At 43.9% G+C, this 18,968-nt stretch overlaps 1 protein-coding gene across 1 annotated transcript in view; it reads left to right on the top strand.

Moving 5' to 3' along the window:
- Positions 1-1,728: 1,728 nt before the first annotated feature.
- CDK19 (cyclin dependent kinase 19) overlaps positions 1,729-18,968 on the top strand; it is a 127,724-nt gene continuing 110,484 nt past the window's right edge. Inside the window, exon 1 of the mRNA XM_080586935.1 lies at positions 1,729-2,104. Within this exon, the coding sequence (XP_080443061.1) occupies positions 1,977-2,104 (128 nt within the window). The 5' untranslated portion in view covers positions 1,729-1,976. The remainder of the gene's footprint in view (positions 2,105-18,968) is intronic.

An 18,968-nucleotide genomic window follows, 5' to 3' on the forward strand; every position in this document is an offset into this window, starting at 1 on the left:
GAAGCAGGCTTTCATTGCATGGTGTAATGGAAAGAGAAGAAAACAACTGTCACTGATGAAAATGCGAAATAACAATTATTACTTTGAGGGCAACGGGAACTCACAGAGTTTGTTATTACTGACAGCAAGGTATTCCTTAATCCTTGTGACTTTAAGTCTGGATTAATGCACCTAGGTAGCACAACCTCCTGCAGCAGCTACATGCTTGTCCTTGTGAGTCTGTGTCCCTTTCTTCTCAACGTTGGATTTGATTACCAGGTGACTAAAGATGTGAGAGCTTTGCAAAATTAAAACGGTTAGGTCTAATTTTAGCAAAGGTCTTTAATGTTAATGCTGAAAGATAAATGGCCCACTCTCTGCTGTGTTTAGGATAATTGCCAGCTCATGATCTGGTCTCATTCAGAAAGATCCGTATCTGCAGCTGAAAAAAAAAGAAAAGTACTTGTGGTTCTGTGGCAAACATTACTTTGGTGACGGAGTGACAGTTTTCTGAGAATTTTGACTGTTAGATACCCGGCACATTGGACCAGCCATTGCCTTCTGGAAGAAATAATCACCTCAAAACGGTGATACTCCTGCCACTGTTTGGGAACCAAACTCCTGGCCGGGACCTCATGATTCAGCTATGTGCTGGTAATCACACAGTGCCTCCCCGAGCAGCGGACCCCTCCCTGTGCTTCGTCAGCAGCGACGGCTCCCCATCAGCCACCCTACCCCTCCCAGCCGCCGCGCTACCTGGAAAAACTTTCCATGCAGGTAACCAGCTAAGGCTGGCCGGGCACGGGATGGTTTCTGTCTACGTGCAACCTCCTTTTCCACTCTTTCCTTCATCTGATTCGTTTGGTTTCATCCACTTGTAAGGTAGGGTTGAGCACACGAGGCAGGGGCCACAGCTTGCTTGTGTGCCAGGAAATAACCTTGGGATGAGGTCTGATCTCTGTGACGCAAGGCAGCGTGCAGAGAGTAATATTTTTAGAGAAATCCTGGGAGAATTGACTGAGATGTGATTTTAAAAGGGATAATTGACTGAAATGTGATTTATACACGTGAACCTGTAGGTAGCGGCACCTTTGCCCCAAATCTCTGTGGCTGGTACTGAAGCTTTTTGTCAGGATCCCCAAGCACCACACCTCATGGCCAAGAGCGGGTCACCGTGTGATCCCTGTCAGCCCCTCCCCGCGCCCCTCGCTCTAACACCGAGCCCGCTCAGCCCGCTCCGATCCCCTCAGCGCGCCCCGCGCGCGCCCCAACGGCCGTAACGGCCCCAACGGCCGCCCCGCCCCGCCCCCAGGCCCCGGCTGCGGGCGCGAAGCCTTTCCCCGAGGCCGGGCGGCGGGGGCGGGGCCGGGCCGGCCAATCAGGGGCCGGCATCCAGCGGGGGGCGGGGCTAACGCTTTGAGTGGCAGCCGGCGGGGTAAACAAGCGGCCGCGCTACGCGGCGCCGTCCCGGCGGGAGGCCCCGGGCTCGGCAGCGCTCCCCTCGCTCCCGCCCCCGCCCCGCAGCGCCGGGTGCCCAGCGGGCTCCCCGCGGCCGCCGACACGCTCAGCCCGGCTCCGGGGAGCGCAGTGCGCCGACACCGCCCACCCGCCCGCCCGGCCGGGGGAGGGAAGGGGAGTGAAAGGGAGGCGGCGCGGGGCATGCTGGGAGTTGTAGTCCCCCCTTTGGAAATCCCGCCCGCAGCCGCCGGGGCCTGCTCCCGCCGCCGCACTACGACTCCCGGCACCCCCCGCGCCGCGCCGCCGGGAGCCGAGTTGAAGCGGGCGGCGGCGGCGCGCGCCCCCTCCCCCCCGCTCCCCCCCCCTCCCCCCCGCCGCAGAGCCCCGAACCAAAACAAAAACAAACCGCCCCCCCGCCCCCACCCCCCGCGCGCCCCGCACCCCCGCGAAATGGCGGCGGCCGGAGGGGGCTCCGCCGGCCGGGGGTGCTGATCCGGTCTCCCCCCCCTCCCCCCCGCCGCCCTGCCCATGGGCGAGACATGGACTACGAGTTCAAGTCGAAGCTGGCGGCCGAGCGCGAGCGGGTGGAGGACCTCTTCGAGTACGAGGGCTGCAAAGTGGGCAGGGGCACCTACGGGCACGTCTACAAGGCCCGCCGCAAGGACGGGTAAGGCCGGCAACCGCCGCCGGGTCCCCTCACCCCTTCCCCCCTTCATCCTCCTCTTCCTCCTCCTAAGGCCCCCCCGAAGTTTGCGGGGTGCCCGGCTTCCCCGCACGGCCCCCCCCCCCCCCCCCCCCCCGGGTGCCGCCCCCCTTCCCGCAGGTGCTGCGGGGGCTCCCGGCCACGTGCTGGGCGGCCGGGAGCTGCCCCGGGCTCGGGCTGCAGCCCCCCGACCCCGCCGGGTCCTCGGGGAGCGGGGCTGAGGCCTCAGAAAGGCGCCCGTGCAGGTGCAGGGGCTGGCAGTGACCCTTCTCCTCCACGGGAGCCATCGAGCGCTTCCCCTTCGTTGCGATGACATAGGCCGTGTCTGTAGAAGCGTGCCAACCGTGCTGTATAAAGACTTGCAAAACATGCTTGCAGATCTCACACGGTACCCTTCAGGCAGAAAGCTGAAGAGCCTTCCTCTCCAGGCAACCGAAACTTCGAAAGAGAAAACCCCTCAATACGAAAAAAAAATACCCTTTTCTGTTTGTTTTACAAAGTTCTGGAAGTGATTGATGGAATGCTGCTTTAACTTTAATAGAAAAACCCAGATATTCTTCTTTTTCTTTTTTTTTTTTGTAGGAGTAAATTGCATTCATGTGTGTCTCGACTTTAAGCCCTCAGTTAAGAAGACGCAGTATCAAAGAGATCAGTAACTGAAAGTTAGCACACCAGCTCAGGTGGAGGACTGAACGCTGAGAAAGGAGCTCTGGTTCTGACTGTAACTGGCTCTGCAACCTAAAAAAAACAATTACACATAACGTACTTGAAAAAGAAACTTTAAAGCCTTTCTGGGTATTACGCATGCCCCCAAGTTCTCCTAATATTGGTGGATTTAGTCGTCTTGGTTTTATAATTTTAAGTTATTTATTCACAAGTGGATATATTTATTACATATATAAAAGTTATATGAGAGGAAGCTGTGGTAAAAATACCCAAAATGCTGATAAAATATTTGCTGCTGCTCTGTGATGCAGTAGTCCTAAAATTACTGTTTGTAAGAAAAACATAAAAGAGTTGGAACTTTGAGTTTACTCTTTCTATGACCAAAAAAAAAAAAAAGTTTGTCTGTCTATAACTTATCTGCTTCATTCCCTTCAGTAGTAACGGAACGTTGTTGCAAGGATTGCATGGATGCTGCGAAGCACCATGAAGAACGTGTCTACAAAATCCATAAATAATAGTATTAGAAATACAAATGGGCAATAAACCAAAAGTAAACATGGCAAAAAGATAGATTATCTCCAGCTCTGACTGATTAGCTAAGGGAGACCTTGAGCTGTAATTAGGCCTGCTGGTAAAAGGAAGTGAAAAGTTTCAGTAGGCAGTCAATTTGATTGAAATGCAATATGATGTGGCACAAATGCAACTGTACTTTGTAGTCAGAGGTTTTACTTCATGAGGCACGGAAACTGGGTTGTTACCCCCTTTTTTACACCATCAGTAAGTTCAATCTCAATTGCTGCTGTTTGACGTTAGGACCTATGGTGAAACGGAGATGTGACATAAGGAAAATGTAGAGAGTGACCTAAATAATAAAGATGGGGTGATTTCTTTATGAAATAAAGCTACCTAAAGCTAATAAAGCTACCTAAAATGTGCAGCGGAGCGTATTTACCATTAGTTGTTAAATGTAAGGGTTTCTTAATGACAGAGAGAAACTTCTTCCAGTGCTGGCAACAACAGCAACCCAGCAGTGATGCATATTTATAGCGTGCTGATCACTGGGGGATTTTGAGGCACATGTAAAGGGATTCTTCTTTGCTTGATCATAGAGAGACTATTTCAGTATTTCAAGTTTGCAAAGCGTTCTTGTATCAACTAAAAAGATCCTGGCTACTTGCTTCTCATAGTCAATTTGCAGTCTCAGGGGGCTGAGAGCAGTAAGAACCATGTAGCTCTGCAGAAATTCCACTGAGAGCTTGTCACTTCATGTTTCAAAAACTTGGCATATAAACTTTATGAAATAGTAAAATGTGTTTATACGGAGCTTGGCAAGCTGTTGGATAAAATGCTTGCTTAGGGGAAAAAAAAAAAAAGGGGTTGCATTGCTTAGATTTCAGTGAATGGCCTGGGCATAAAAGCAGTTTTTAAATAGCAATGTAGTTTGGCTTTTTCAGCCTAGAATGCAGTATCATTGGGTGTGTTTCTAGTGAGCCAATTGATTTCTGTGAAAGTTAAGTTATGAAAGACTTTGTTCAAACCTGACTGCCTATTAAAAAAAAAAAAAGTTGGTCTGACATTTGCATGTACTGAATGAGCGTGTTTTTTTTAAAGATGTTGAGCACCTGCAGCTTCCATTTACTTCAGAAGTGTTTGTGTGGTCTGACAAGGTCTGGAGTATTACCTTTGTTATGTGTTTAGCTAAATTAGGCACTTGGGTTTGCAAAACTTTCAGTGATATCTTTGTAGTCCAGTAGGGCTAGAAAACAGGTCTCTGTATAAGCTGTCCCATGGTTTATTTCAGTGGACACTGAAATCACTGGAGGGGGAACAGTGATATACAGATAAACCTTGGGATGGCAACTCAGCTGCCAACGTTAAGTGTTTAGCTCTTCATGTAGCTGGAAAATCTGTTGTTGTTTTTCTGTGTGCGTATTACCTCAAATACGTCATGCTGACTCCTGCTAACGCTTCTTTGGACACTGGTTCACATTTGTCCAGTAAAACAGAGAAAATAATGCAATTTTTCCAGTCATGGCTAGGAAAGTATGATGAGTTTCACATCTTACCTCTCCTCGTTACGTTTCTTGCTGGTACTTTGACTACGGTTTAAGCCGCCATGGTGTGTTTAGTTGTTTGACTTCATGTATTTCTATCAGAGGCAATTTTTAGGATGAAGTGTGGATTGGAATTTCTGTTTTTTTGTTGTATGTGTCTGAATTATTTCCCTTTGCTCTTTGGGAAAGATCAGTCTGTAAGTTCAGGCCACTGCAGAGTATTTCTGTTCCTTCATCCGAATGTCTGCTCACCTGCAGGAGGGTGTTTGCACAAGCCAGCAAGCTGAAAAGGTACCGCTGCTGACGAGTCAGGGACGCGCCAGGAGTAATGGGATTCAGGATCCAAGCGGGAAACAGGCCGCTCTGTTCTTCGTTCTGCAGTAGCAGATGTAACACTTGTAAAAGCCGAAGCTGGTCCTGAGTGCTCCATGTGAATAAAACCTTTCTAGTACTGCCGCTCCTGCTTGCCTTTGAGCAAACAACCGAGCTGTCGGCTTTCCCTCATGCTGCGGCCGCGTTATTGTTCTTTGGCTCACTACCTGGGTTTGGGCAACAGCGGTTATTAAAATACAATTACAAATGATATATTTTTTTCCTAAATAACAATGCATGTAATATTTTTAATCCTCATGTTTCAAAATGCCTTTTAGAAAGCACGTAAGTGCAGGGAATGACAGCAGTGACCACCCTGCCATTTAATGCTTGGCAAGTATATACAGTTTGGCACTGCCCGGTGCTCTGCTGCAGTAATAAAATCACTCTTGATTAATACGATGTATCTGCTGATTGAAGAGCACTGATTTATGTGCCGATAGAGTAATACACTTTTTAAAAGGAAAGTCGCAACTTGTAAGTTGTCAGATTGCACTGTTATTAATATCCTGAAGTTCCAAAGAAGAATTGGTATAAAACAGGCTCCACCTTAACTGCCAAGTACAGAATTCCCTTCTGGAAACTGGGGAACAGTGACGTGGATTCAAAAACATCATTGTAAATTACAGGCATAGGAGGGGGGGAAATGAATAAATTCACCCTTCCTCCCCCATTTTTGAGTATTGTAGACTTGTAACTAAAGGGGGGGAGCCTGTTCTCTTCTGTGTGATGTTGGTGTGTAGAAGCGTGAACGTGAAGTCCTTAAAGCTGATCTGAAGTGCTTACAGCATCTAAGTCTGCCCAAGGTCAGGTGAACTTCAGGGAAAGGGCATGGGAAGAGAAAGGAAGGGGAAGTCCGTAGCCAGAGCAAGTGTTTAATCTAACCTAGGAATGCTGGTTTTGGTGCCAGCCAAGGAACCTTCACTTTCATTTATTTATTTATATTATGAATCTTATTTGCTTGAAGCAGAAGTGAAAAATATTGATAAAGAGAGAAGAGGAATGCTGCAAGGCACAGATGCCTTGGAAAAACAGCCTTTCTCCTGCTGCGACTCACCATGGCTTCAGCGAACAGAGTTGGGTTGTTCAGAGGTTGCCTCTGGTCACACTTACGGCTGAGATCACTGCGGTGGCAGAAAACCTTCGATGTAGAACAGGCAGAGGCAGTCTGTTTATTCTGTTAAATCAATATTAGTATAGCAATAATTTGTGTACAGTTCTCCCCATATTGCTATTCTTCAGCATTTAAATTGCTGAAGTAACAGCACAACTGTGTCAGGAAATGAAATTCGCACCGGAGTTGACTAAGTGCTGCAAATGAACAGTGCTGGGGGTAAAAATCACAGGGAACCGAGAGCTTGGATACTGCAGTTAGGTTTACTGTTGAGAGAGGCAGCTCCTTGATGTGGCAAGCATTATACTCTCCTGGATGTGAAACTGGAGAGTTATGTACCAGTGCAAGTAAGTGCTTGTAAGATGTTTGAAAGTCTGTGATGTGTTATTTACTTAATTTTCAGTTTCTCTGTTTGACAGTGTCTTGAACTTAAGTGAGTTGAATTGTCAGTGGGGGTTGCTGTTTTTAGTACAGTCCTGTGGCAGGCTCCGTCACAGGAATATTGACCCAAGTCAGAAGGCGACAGATCCTGACCAGTTACCTTTCTCTGCAGCAACATCTCTACCTGTGATGATACGTGAGAAGCAGTGTTTTGCTCCTTACTTTCATCATTTGTACCCCCCCCCCTGATGAAACTTGCCACCCTGGGGAAGATTGAATAGCTAAAGGTGTTCATGCCTTGCTATGATCTCTCCTCGCTAAGGAAGCCTAAATACGAGGCTTACATGCAAATCCCGACAACACTTCATAGCAGCAAGCGCTGTTAACATGTGTGAGAAGAAACCGAATTAAAACAAACCTGTCTAACTAGTTGTCTGCAATGCCTTCTCCCCTGAAGTAGGAAGAGCTCGTTAGTATTTCATAATTGAGCCACGCTGAGAGCTGGCAGTCCAGCTGCGCTGGTGGCTCAGCTTCCTGCCCAGGAGGACAGTGTGAGTGGTGATGAGTAATTTTTAGTGCTTCCCACAGCCCCTCGCGTATGGTCTCCCCCATAGCGCTTTTGTCCTTTCTTCTGCTGCCCTCTGAGCACAGAGATGAGCCGTGTGGCCCGTGGCCTGCCAGAACGCAAACAGCATTCAGCTGGTGTTTCATTTTCTGCTAGGGCAAGTGCAGAGGCATCGGGGTGGTGGTAGGAGATGGAAGAAGAAATGAGAGGAGTGTGGGTGATGAGAAGCAGAAGAGGTTGAGTTTGAGAGAGAAGCAGATGAAGATTTTTGCCAAGCTTGCAGAGGAGGACTCATGCATAAGGTAGCACAGAATAAGCTATGAAGGAAAATCTCTCAAGATTTAGCTTTTTTCTTTTTTTTTTTTTAAAGAAGTTTCCTGTTACAGGGGGAGAGGGTTAAGAGTTTTCTAATAACGCTACAGGAAAAGGCAGTGAGAGCAAAGGAGGGAGAAGAGATTGCTTTTGGCACCCCACTTGGTAAAAAGGTGCAAAGCAAGATAGAAAAGGGGCTAAATATTTCTCACATGAACTACCTCACCTGGAAATTTAACATGTAGGTGTATTTCTGGGTCATCCTATCTAATCTGTTGCTTTGTAGGTAGAATTGTTTCTTTCATAAACTTACCTTCAAGATTATCACATCATGCATGATTTAAGAAAAAAAAAATTGCTGAGATTGAGAATGCCTCATGTTTAGTTGCACATGTAATCAGAATTTCTGTGAGATGGTCTAACCAAATTTCGTTAGAGACTCATTTAGTGACGTAACGTTTTCCTATGCCTTTTGAAAATATCTCCCGAAAGAGCATTTGCCTCTCCTGTGGCCTTAATTGAACTTGTGACTTGTACAGATGCTGTCTGTCTGACCCAAATCTTTTTTCCTCTCTTTTAAACTCACGAGTTCTATGCTGCAAAATAAGTTTATATTTACATATGCTTATTGCTGCTTGAAGTATAGTTCAGGATGTCGCACAGTCCATGTGTATGATACAGGAAAGGATCTTTAGGAGAAGTGATTTTCAGCTCTTGCCTTTGTCTTTTAAAGATGTGTTGTTTCTTGAGCTTGTTTCCTAGTATTCAAGAATTGACACAGGCTGTGTTTTTTTTTTTAGTTTCTTTTGCAAAGTATCAGAACTTAAAAAAAAAAATAATAAATTATTTGTTTCAACAACAGTATGTTTGCCTGAAGGAATGCTGAAGCTGGTCCAGGGCAACTGCTTTTGGATTAAATTGCCTAGCTCAGAATGTCACTTTAGGAAATGAAGAACAATTTCTACTTGTATAGCAGAGACAAAACCTTTACTGTTTTGGCTTGACTTATGAGTGAATGTATCTAAATAATTTAGGTTTATAAAAGACCTCCCTGCTCTGGGGACTTTGTTTATATGGATCACTTGACTATAAGATATATGACTGACAGATAAAAATGGTAGTTGTGAGGGTATTAGAAATAATGACTCTTCTGAGCTTCAGTTATCTCAGTAGATTCGAGAACAAATAAACTACAGAAAAGGAAACCTTTTAAATCAAAGTTAGTTGTTATTAACAAAATCCTGTGATAGCCTTTAAATCAATGGATACTTCTATATCTGAATTTTTCATTAATGTTTCCTTAGGCTTTTCTGTGGGAGTACAAGTCTGGTTTAGCAGTATTTTCTTAAAGGATTTATGAAATATTAGTGTACCTGATAAGGATGAAAGGAGTGTTGTTGAGGTTGTGTAAACTGATCTTTGCAGAATGGGTGTCTTATTTCATGTTTATTTTTTGAATTGGAAAGTAGAAGTACCTTTTCTTACCGTGAGAAAGATTGATGGAGCAGAGGTTACTGGAACAGGTGATCTCTGAAGGACATTGTTTCTGTTTACTTTTGTCTTTTTTTGGGATTAGCAGTTTTTTAATGAATATTTTAGGTTGAGGCTTTTGCATAACCTCTTGTTTCTCCCTCAGCTGTCATCTGTTTTCCACAGAGTTTATGGATTTCAACAGTTCTGGGGTCATGCATTGTGCAGATGAAGCCACACAGAGGTCAGGCTTTCCGATAGGCAAAGCAGCAGCTATAGCTCCCCGTGCGTGTTAGCAGTGTTGAATTTCTCACTTACAGGTAGGGGATCTGGTGTAAATAAGAGCACAAGTATGAACTGTGGACAGCCTTAGACAATATGGATTTAAACATATGTTCTCATAAACTGGGCCTCGTGTACAGTAAGGTTATTTTGTCGATTGCCATTCCCTGCTGACTGAAGTGGAGGATGCTATTGATTTCTTTGTATAGTCAAGTGAAAATGAATGTTATAGGCAATTGATTGGGAGGCAGAAGCTAGATCTTCCAGAAAGGAAATGACGTCCAGAGGTAAAGTAGGACACTCTGCTGTTTTGAAGCAATATATCTGTTTTCCTCATGCATTAATTGCAGAAAGAGTCAGTCATCTCTGTGTGGCCAGAAAAGGTTTTCTGCCTCTTCTGTCCCCCCCTTTCTTTCCCTGCCCTTACTGGAGTGCTCAGAGCACCCAAACTGGTAGCACTGGGACTGCTCCGACCACAAGTGCCCTTGACTCTCCTGTGGCTTTGCTGTCTCATGGGGCCCCTGTGCCTGAAGAGATCTGATGATACAAAGGCTGCTCATGCGTGAAGTTCTGGCAGCGTCAGATGAGCTGTTTGACTCCGAAGCAGATTGTTTTAGAAGAGGAGCCTCTTGTCTTCTGGTTCATGAATTCTGCAAATTCAAAGGCGTTTAGAGAAAATTCTCACCAGTATTAATGCTTCCATGGATTACCACAGCTTCACGATAAGACTTAGCACCTCGCTCACTCCGAAGTGGCTGTGTTCAGTGCTGTTGGTGCAGCAGTGGGTTTCAGCCTGTGTCTTCGAGTGCTTCTGTTCCTGAAACAGACTTCCTGTGTGAGTTGTTGCCATGTTCCCAAGGATGTTGCAGACTTCAAAGTTAGCTTTGTGTTCGTTCCTTTGATTAAAACCAGTCACTGCAGAGGATAACCAGGTGTTTCTTGGCCCAGTTCTGTCATGCTCCAAATGAGAAACAGAGGTAGATGAACTACCAAATTTAATTTGAACTTCAGTTCACGTCAGAAAAGACCATTACCCGTTGAATGCCATTTATTCTACCTTTAGCGTGGGTTCAGTGGTAGGGAGAAAATGTTGGTGTAAAACTTGATCCAAGCTGCCCTTAAAGGCTACTGAAAGAGCTCAAGAGAAGCCTGTTTTCACTATGGAATCATAGAATCATTAAGGTTGGAAAAGGCCTCCAAGATCATCTGGTCCAACTGTCCCCCTACTACCACTATTATCCACTAAACCATGTCCCTAAGCACCTTTCCTTAAACACCCTTAGGGACGGTGAACCCATCACCTTCCTGGGCAACCCATTCCAATGTCTGACTACACTTTCTGAGAAGAAACTTCTGATTTCCAACCTGAACCTCCCCTGGAGCAACTTGAGGCTGTTCCCTCTGGTCTTATCACTAGTTACCTGTGAGAAGAGGCTGACCCACAGCTTCCTTTCAGGTACCTGTAGAGAGCAGTAAGGTCTCCCCTGAGGTTCCTCTTCTCCAGGCTAAACAACCCCAGTTCCTTCAGCCGCTCCCCATAGGACTTGTGTTCCAAGCCCTTCACCAGCTTCGTAGCCCTTCTCTGGACATGCTCCAGGGCCTCGATGTCCTTCTTGTACTGAGGGGCCCAGAACTGAACACAGTACTCGAGGTGCGGCCTCACCAGAGCAGAGTACAGGGGGATGATCACCTCCCTGGTCGTGCTGGCCACACTATTCCTGATACAAGCCAGGATGCCATTGGTTTTCTATGCCACCTTTGCACACTGCCAGCTCATGTTCAGGCAAGCATTAGTCAGCACCCCCAGATCCTTTTCCTCTGCACAGGTTTTTGAGCCACTTTGCCCCAGGCCTGTAGTGTTGCCTGTACCGTTGTTGTGGCCAAAGTGCAGGACCCGGCACTTAGCCATGTTGAACCTCCTCCCATTGGCCTCTGCCCATCAACCCATCCTGTCCAGGTCCCTCTGCAGGGCCTTCCTACCCTCTGGCAGATCGACACTTCACCCCAACTTGGTGTCATCTGCAAACTTACTGAGGGTGCCCTCAATTCCGTCATCCAAGTCATCAATAAAGATATTAAAGAGAATGGGCCCCAACACTGACCCCTGGGGAATGCCACTCGTGACTGGTCGCCAGCTGGACTTAACTCTTTTCACTGCCACTCTCTGGACCTGGCCATCCAGACAGTTTTTAACCCAAAAAGAGAGCATGCACAGGCTTAAAGTTCAAAGGAAGCAGCACCTGACTGGGGTTCCTTGGGAACAGATAAGATGGTTGCTAACTCAAGACTTCGCTAATTGCTGGGAAGTAGCAGGATGCTCTTAGTGGCTGGAATAAGACATTTGTAGCTGTGTGGAGTTCTAATTTCCTCTCTGCTTCAACCTCAGGCAAAATGGAGATGCTTCATAAACATTGTGTCTTGCTTCTTGCTAATGATTTGGACTGTAGATTTTGGACATAAAGGCTAGTTTATTAACTAACTTAGTTTATTAACTAAGAATTACATTCACTTTGTGTGAACTTTCATGTAGCTTTAGTAAAGAGAGTTGAAGACTTCATGTGTTCAATCTGTTGAGCTGAAACATCTGAGAAAAAGAAGAGCAGAAGTGTGACAGATCTCTGATAAATCTGCGCTTTCTACACGCTTTAGAGGAGACACTTACTGTGTCATGAACCAGGAAAGGAAAACTAAATAAGTGCAGTTTTTAGGCTGTTGTCTAAGTCTTACATTGAGTCAATAATTTCTTCCTGCTCTGGGTGAAACTAATGCATCATACTAATTTAGAAAAAAAAAAAAAAGTGCTGTGTTTCAAACCGAGGTTCTTGCTGAAGAGACTTAAACACAGGCTTCATAGTGTTTGTTGTTTTAATAGCAATTTCCCACCTATCCAAGTTGCAGTATTTAACCAGATATGCACTACAGAGAGAGACATGGTGTGCAGTGAGCTGAGCTGTGTATTTACAGTATGGTTTTACACTGAGGTTTTAGGACTTTTAAAATTACTGAAAAACAGATGGCTAATGTTATTGACATTTGTGGTCAGTCACAAACATGCTCCTCAAAAGTGATTTTATGAAACAAAAGGCAGATTTCTTTTTGGCATAGTCTAAAGGACCCTGTATCTGTGTCCTTGAAACATAATTCACTGATAAATAAAAGCTCGTTTTCTCCTTATTTCAGTGTGGTTTTTTTTTTCTTCTTGCTGCTGCTGCTTATTTCAAGGTAACAAATGCTCAAATATGGATCCTTAAAATCCAACAAATAATCAGTAGCCTTTCCAGAAAGGAGGTGTTTCCTAAAGCTGTTAATTAGCTGTAATTGAACCTATAAATAAGGTCAGGTACCATTCCATCCCCTGCTTTAATACAACGAATGCTGAAAGAAGTTACCTGGAGCGACAGAATAATTTTACAACTTTGCAAGTTGAATGTGAACACTTTGGTTTTCACATTTATAAACAAGCTGTCGAGTCTGCTTATGCCAATCTGTTATAAAATAAACCTACTCACATGAGCTTGATGGTTCTCAACCACTCGTTGGAGCCAGTCTGGTTCTAGCAGTGGCACAAGCCCTGTAGCTGGTTGAGGTCTCTGGGTCTTCTCCAGGGGCTTTTGAGTGGCAGTGGCTGAAGTGCTCTCTTTCCTTGCCTTTTATTAAGTAAAGGCTTAGCTATGGCTGATATGTTTTCCAGTTCTCTGTTGTTAGAGAGATCTTGAACATCTGTCAGCGGCTGTGAAAGTGTCTCTAACTGTTGTTAACAGTTAGATGGTATCTGTGCTATAAAGATTTGCTTTTAATTTTCTGAATTGGGAACTGCTGGAAAAAGGCAGTGGATCTGGTTAGGTCAAGTCTAATGGTGCTGGAACAGTCCTAGTCTTATGTTAATGTTAAGAGACCTCTATTCCCCACTCCCAGTCTGATCAAATTAATATGGGGGGAAATGGAGTATTTTTTAAGACATACAGAGTGTTAGCAGTGCTCAGATTCACTCTTTTGTCTTTTTAATCAGTTGTCTTCTCATACATAAAGAGTGTCTATCATAGGTATTGTGAAGATCATTTCTTTTTTAATGGTTACTTTGCATATTTTGTGAGGCTCTGTGGAAGGGCAGAGTATAAGGGTGTCATGTTTAAAGGCAAGTACCCCAGCATCACTTTGAGAACTTGCCTTCTTCTTTAACGCACAGATCTCCTCCTGAGTTCATAGACTGGTTTGCAGAGGAATAAATAGACAGAAGAGCAGCCATATCAATAGTGGTTTTTAAAGGTACACCCGAGGATATTCTATAGATAACAGAACAAAATCAGGGTATAGTTCAACTTCTAATAGGGTAGTGTGATAACACTGAGTGTCTTTTCATAGCCTGATGCCAGTGGTACTTGTAATATGAGCTCTTTTACATCGCTGGGATGTGTCAGATTTTCCAGCAGGCTAAGCTCTGTGAGATTGTTCTCCTGTGTGTTTCTTATAATGTATGTGATGGAAGTCTTTTTTTATTATTTTTAAGGCTAATTGTTGTAAGCAGTTTGCTCCATGTTTGAACATCTCTTGCAATGTCTTCACTTAGCCATGTAGTTGCAGAGGAGATGCAAACTCAGCTTTAATTATTTTTTTTCTTTCCTTAGTCCTCCAAGATTCATGCTACTGAGATGCTTCAGTATACATTGGAGTGCAAAATGAGTTCTATTTGGTGATGCTGACTTTTTTTTTTTAAAGGCAAATCTGTATTGGTTGCTTTTCAACCCCAAGATTTTTGGTCTGATGTTGCAACAATCATATGCAAAAGGCACAAATTGTTCAGGTCTGCTAGTGAAAACCAAGAAGCAGCATTTGGTTAATATGGCTGTAAACCATAGCAAAGATTTGCTTAAAAAAAAAAGTTCGTTAGTATAACGATGCTAATACTAATGAGACATTAACTCCTGTTCTAGAGGTAGAAATAGTTTCTCTAATTCTAGGGGGCATAATAGCATATTTTCTGTTGCAACCCTTTTTGGTCTTGACATCAGTTAAGTCTGCATATCATTTTCCATTTCACTGATAGCAACTTTTAAAGAAAATCCCCTAAAATGGTTTGTCATATTCTGTCTGTCACCTTTGAGCATGTGTTTGTAATTGCTGTTTTATTTTTTTCATAGCCCTCTGGAAAAATGAATGCACCATTTCTTGTGTTTTTTTTTCACCTTGTTTCTGTGTAATTCCTAGTGTCACAGTGTTTTATGAAAGGCTTTGAAGAATGCAGCTTCCTACAGCCATCTTTTGAAGGTAGAAAATTTAGGACTTGTTTGACACCACGCTCCAACCACTGGCATGTATTTTCAGAGAGTACATCCCGGAAGGGATGAACCTCACCGTCTTGCAGGCAGTGTGGATGGCACCAGCAGAGGAGTGTATGTGGTAGTTGTGCCTGCGGGCTGGACATCAGGACTCTGAAATGGTGCTGGGCTTGCGTAGCTGCTGCCTGCTAGGGAAATTGGCTTTCTACCCGTCTGTGAAGAGGAAAAGCCAGGCCCAGGTTCAAGCGCGCAAAGGGATGCGTGTTTGCTGTATCCATATGAATGGTCCTTTCATGTGCGCTACACATTTGTCCTCCTTTCCTGTGCCCAACGCACTTGTCCTCCTGGAAGGATCAGAACACCTTTTCCAGTCAATTCTGGACCTTTTCACTTTTACTGCTGCTAATACCTTCTTAAAGGGCTGTGGCCACGTGCTCTGTATCTGCGGGCAGCTTGTGCCCGTTAGCCAGTGCCGAATGGGATCCCTTTAGTGGCTTTGCTCCTGGAAAGCTTCGTGAGCCAAATACCACGGAGGGATTTTTCACTTAATTTCTAGGTGCTCTTCAGTGTTATGGTTTTGTCATCGCTTAGGGGATAAAACGTTTGTAACTCTTGTTGGGGATCTCTGGCTGACTGCTGAACTTCTTGCTGAGTGGCACAATTAAACAGAGTGATTAGAGTCGAACTGGCTGTCTGTGGGAATGTGGTGCTCCTGCAGCACTCTGCTTCAAGGACACTGGGCTGTGTAGTGTTCCCGGCCTTTGCCCTATAAAGGCACAATTATGCGCGCCACAAAAATGTGATTATTCCATTAGCATTGCTTACAAGGGTGACTTGTTATTTTGTTAGTGTTTTCTAGCTAGGTCTTGGAATGTTTATTGCGTACTTTATTTGTTTAAGGCATTGCACGCTTTATTTTCTATTTTCAATGCTCTGCTCTTAATTGAGAAAATTAGTATATGGTATAATGTTAATATCTGTATTAACTGGTATAATAGTCACAGTTGTAGCTTAAGTATGATTATAGGCTTCCAGGCCAGTTCTTTGATGTGGCTAATTAATTATGGATTTGGTATGTTAAATTTTTTTTGAATTCAAGAGGGACCATCATTAGAAGTTGAAAAATTTGAATAATATGGATAAAACAATAGTTTGAACCATGTGCTATTTTCAGATCCTCCGTTTTTTTCCTTATGGTCTTGGACAAGCTGTTTCTAGTCTTCCGTTGGCTTGTTTCTTGTTCTGTTATAAGTCATCCGAACTGTACACTTCTAAAGTGATTTTTTTTAAAGTATCTGGAAAAGGAAAAGTGAAAGCGTTACCCAGGAGGTAACATTTTTTATTTTCTGCATTGAATGCTGTAACTGGACATTGAGCCAGCTGAGTACGTTTTTGTGGGGAAAGGACAGAATTTTCCTTTGCACTGTACAAATTAAAATGTTAACATTAACCTTAAGGAGTTACAGAATGGGATCTTTGTTGGTGAGGGAGGAAAGCTTAAGCTGAAAGACCAAGTTGCAGCCTTACACCGGTATGGGTTTTTCTCAGAGAGATGTTCTGAACGATTGCTGGTAGGCTTTGAGGGAGCCTTGTGCTCGGTAATGTGGAATACATGGTCAGGAAGTTTTAAGGAGTAACTCATCATCGGTCTCATTTTTTTTTTTTGTAAGAAGCTATTTCCTGTTAAAGTAGTATGAATAGTAATGCTTCTGAGCCTAGAAACACCGTTCATTTTAATTTCTACTCCTAGTTTTGGATAAGGGAAGTGAGAGCTTGGAGAGAAGCCGTTCTGTAAGTCACACTCCTCTGCATCTGTTTTGAAAAGTTTTAATAAAAAACCAAGTTGCAGCCTCTTAAAGGACAAATTTCCTTTCCATTTGCATTCTGCTGTGTTTTCCCTCGGACCTGAGAGCACATTGCCACCTTTGCGCTGGGGTGGCTGTCTAATTGAACCCTCTTGGTCCAGCTTTGCCATGCACACTTCTCCCTTGCCCTCAGGCACAAATGGGCAGAGCAGGACCTCCTGGCACGTGGGCCGGCTTCTAGGATGCTGGTAGTGTGGACCCGAGGGTAGTATCTTCGCACAGGGACCTTGCTTCTGCTTGGCTGCCCCCGTCATGGTGCCTTCTGCCTCTTCCCAGACCTGTGGAGCTCATTGTTCTGCTTTGTTTTCTAACCTGGCTCCTGCTTGCTACACTCTCGAATGAAAAATGCACTGATGTAGCATCTGTCAGAGAAGAATTTATGAAAATGAAAACTGCATTGTTCCATATGAGTTCCTGAAATATGTTTCAGGTTCATTGGAGCTTTTCTGTATATTCAACATTAAGTAGAAATAATTCCCTCTGCCCACGGTGTTTCTTAAGAGCACAGGTCTCGAGGGAGTTGAACAGTATACTTGCATATCACTACGTTTTACATTATTTATGGAACTCTTACAGCAGAGAAATAGCTAATAAAGTACCTATTTTTTCTTTGGCTGTTTAAGACCATTTTATTGAGTGAACAGAATTGTGTATTTCATCAGATTGCATGGACTGACTCAGTGTCGATGATTTAAATATATTCCTTTCTCAAATTATCTTGAGGTTACTCTTAAATGAGAAATATTGTTAAAGTACCAGTTGGTGGAGATCTTTTGGAAAGTGCTTTAAGCAGCCATTATGTTTGCTTAATAAGAACCTTTAACTTTGGAAACATATTCATATAACCTTGCCTCTCTGCCAAAACTAGTAAATGATACTGATATACTTAAAGGAGGCTATGATTTGAAATTGTTGGTAAAATACAAACAGATGTTTTGTGAGACCTAGAATATGGTATTTTTGGAGTTCTTTGTACTTGATGCCCATTTATTTTAGGTGTTTTAATTATCCCCATTTTTGCTCACTGTTCACAAAACCCGATGTCCTAGAAGCATGTTGTTTGCTGCTTAGTGATACTGTCTTCTTAACCCACATGCTCTAATGTCTTATGGTGATGGGTTGTTTTTTTTAAGCATCTTTCATCGTTTCTCATTTGTATCTTAAAATCCTATGTGGAATGGTTGGTGTTAGATGATGACAGACTTGCAGTGGTGTTAAGCAATTCTGCTGAATGCAGTGTATGCCAAACAGCTTACCCGTTTTCTGCAGCGTCCTTCAGTCTGCCCAAGCCTGGGTAACTGAATTTAATGCTTGCCTTGCAGAGCTAGGTCAGTGCTGTTGTATCCGTGTGGTGGTGTGCCTGCTTAAGGAGGTGTGCCGAAGGAAGGGCGCACTTCACTTTTGTAGTGACCATTTTGTACTGGGACTTCAGCTGGTAAGCGCAGGATCGTTCTGTACTGTGTAGTGTGAGCATGACTCTAGTTTAAAACCCGTGAGCAATTTTAAATGTCTGGAGTTGGTTTGGGTTCTGCAGACAACACAGTTTTGTCTTCATAGTTTCAGTACGTGATCCAAATAATGAAGTTAATACTTCGCACTTTATGTAAATCTCTATCTGCATAGGTAGAACCCTCTATGAGAGGGGATGAGCATTTATTATTCACTTCTTAAAATTTAATGAAATCTAAATTTCTAAAAGATAAAATATGAGCTTATCACCTGTAAAGGCACAGATTTCTTGGTTCTGTATCTGTGTCGTGATCCAAGTTCTTGTAAATGACTAATTCACGAAAAAAAAAAAGGGCTGCTCTATGGGGAGCAAAGATGGAATCTGATTTATCATGTCAGTAGATCCTGGTGAGGAGTCCTGCTTAGGAAGGAGGCTCTTCCGTTTCTGAAATTGTTCCTAAAAGGGTCCTTGGTGAGCAGCTCTTACGGATTACCTGTGTTAATGCAGTGGGTGGCCTAATCTTAGTAATGGTAACTTCTTGAACTCTTTTTTCCCCTCAGTGCAGAATCTGAAGTTATATGTTCAAAATAGTGTGTTATAAAGCATTTAATTTATTTAGCATAAAGGAACAAGAGCCTCTTTTAGAAGGGAAGAGTCTAATCTTGCTATATTCATTTGTCATATGTGTTGCTAAGATTTGCATCCAAGTGTCCGAATAAGTGAATATTTCTGATGTAGTTGCAAGGCACGGTGTAAGCTGCTGTCCTTTGTATTTCTCCACAGATCAGTGCAGAATGAGAAGGTATTTCTTCCTTTTGGCAGTTCTCGAATCATGTAGGTCACCTTAAAGTAACCCATTTCTTTCTTTTCAGCTGCAGAAGGACCTTTTGTTTCTCCAGGCCTATCAGCAGAGAGAGGCCTGTTGGAGCCTGTAGCCTAACATGCTTAGTCTTGCTTGCTTTGGGAGCGCTGTTGCACCAAATCCCAAACACAATGAAACGCCCAGCTTGAAATAAAGCAG

This window comes from Anser brachyrhynchus, assembly GCF_964034855.1.
Source record: "Anser brachyrhynchus genome assembly, chromosome: 3".
Lineage (NCBI taxonomy): Eukaryota > Metazoa > Chordata > Aves > Anseriformes > Anatidae > Anser > Anser brachyrhynchus.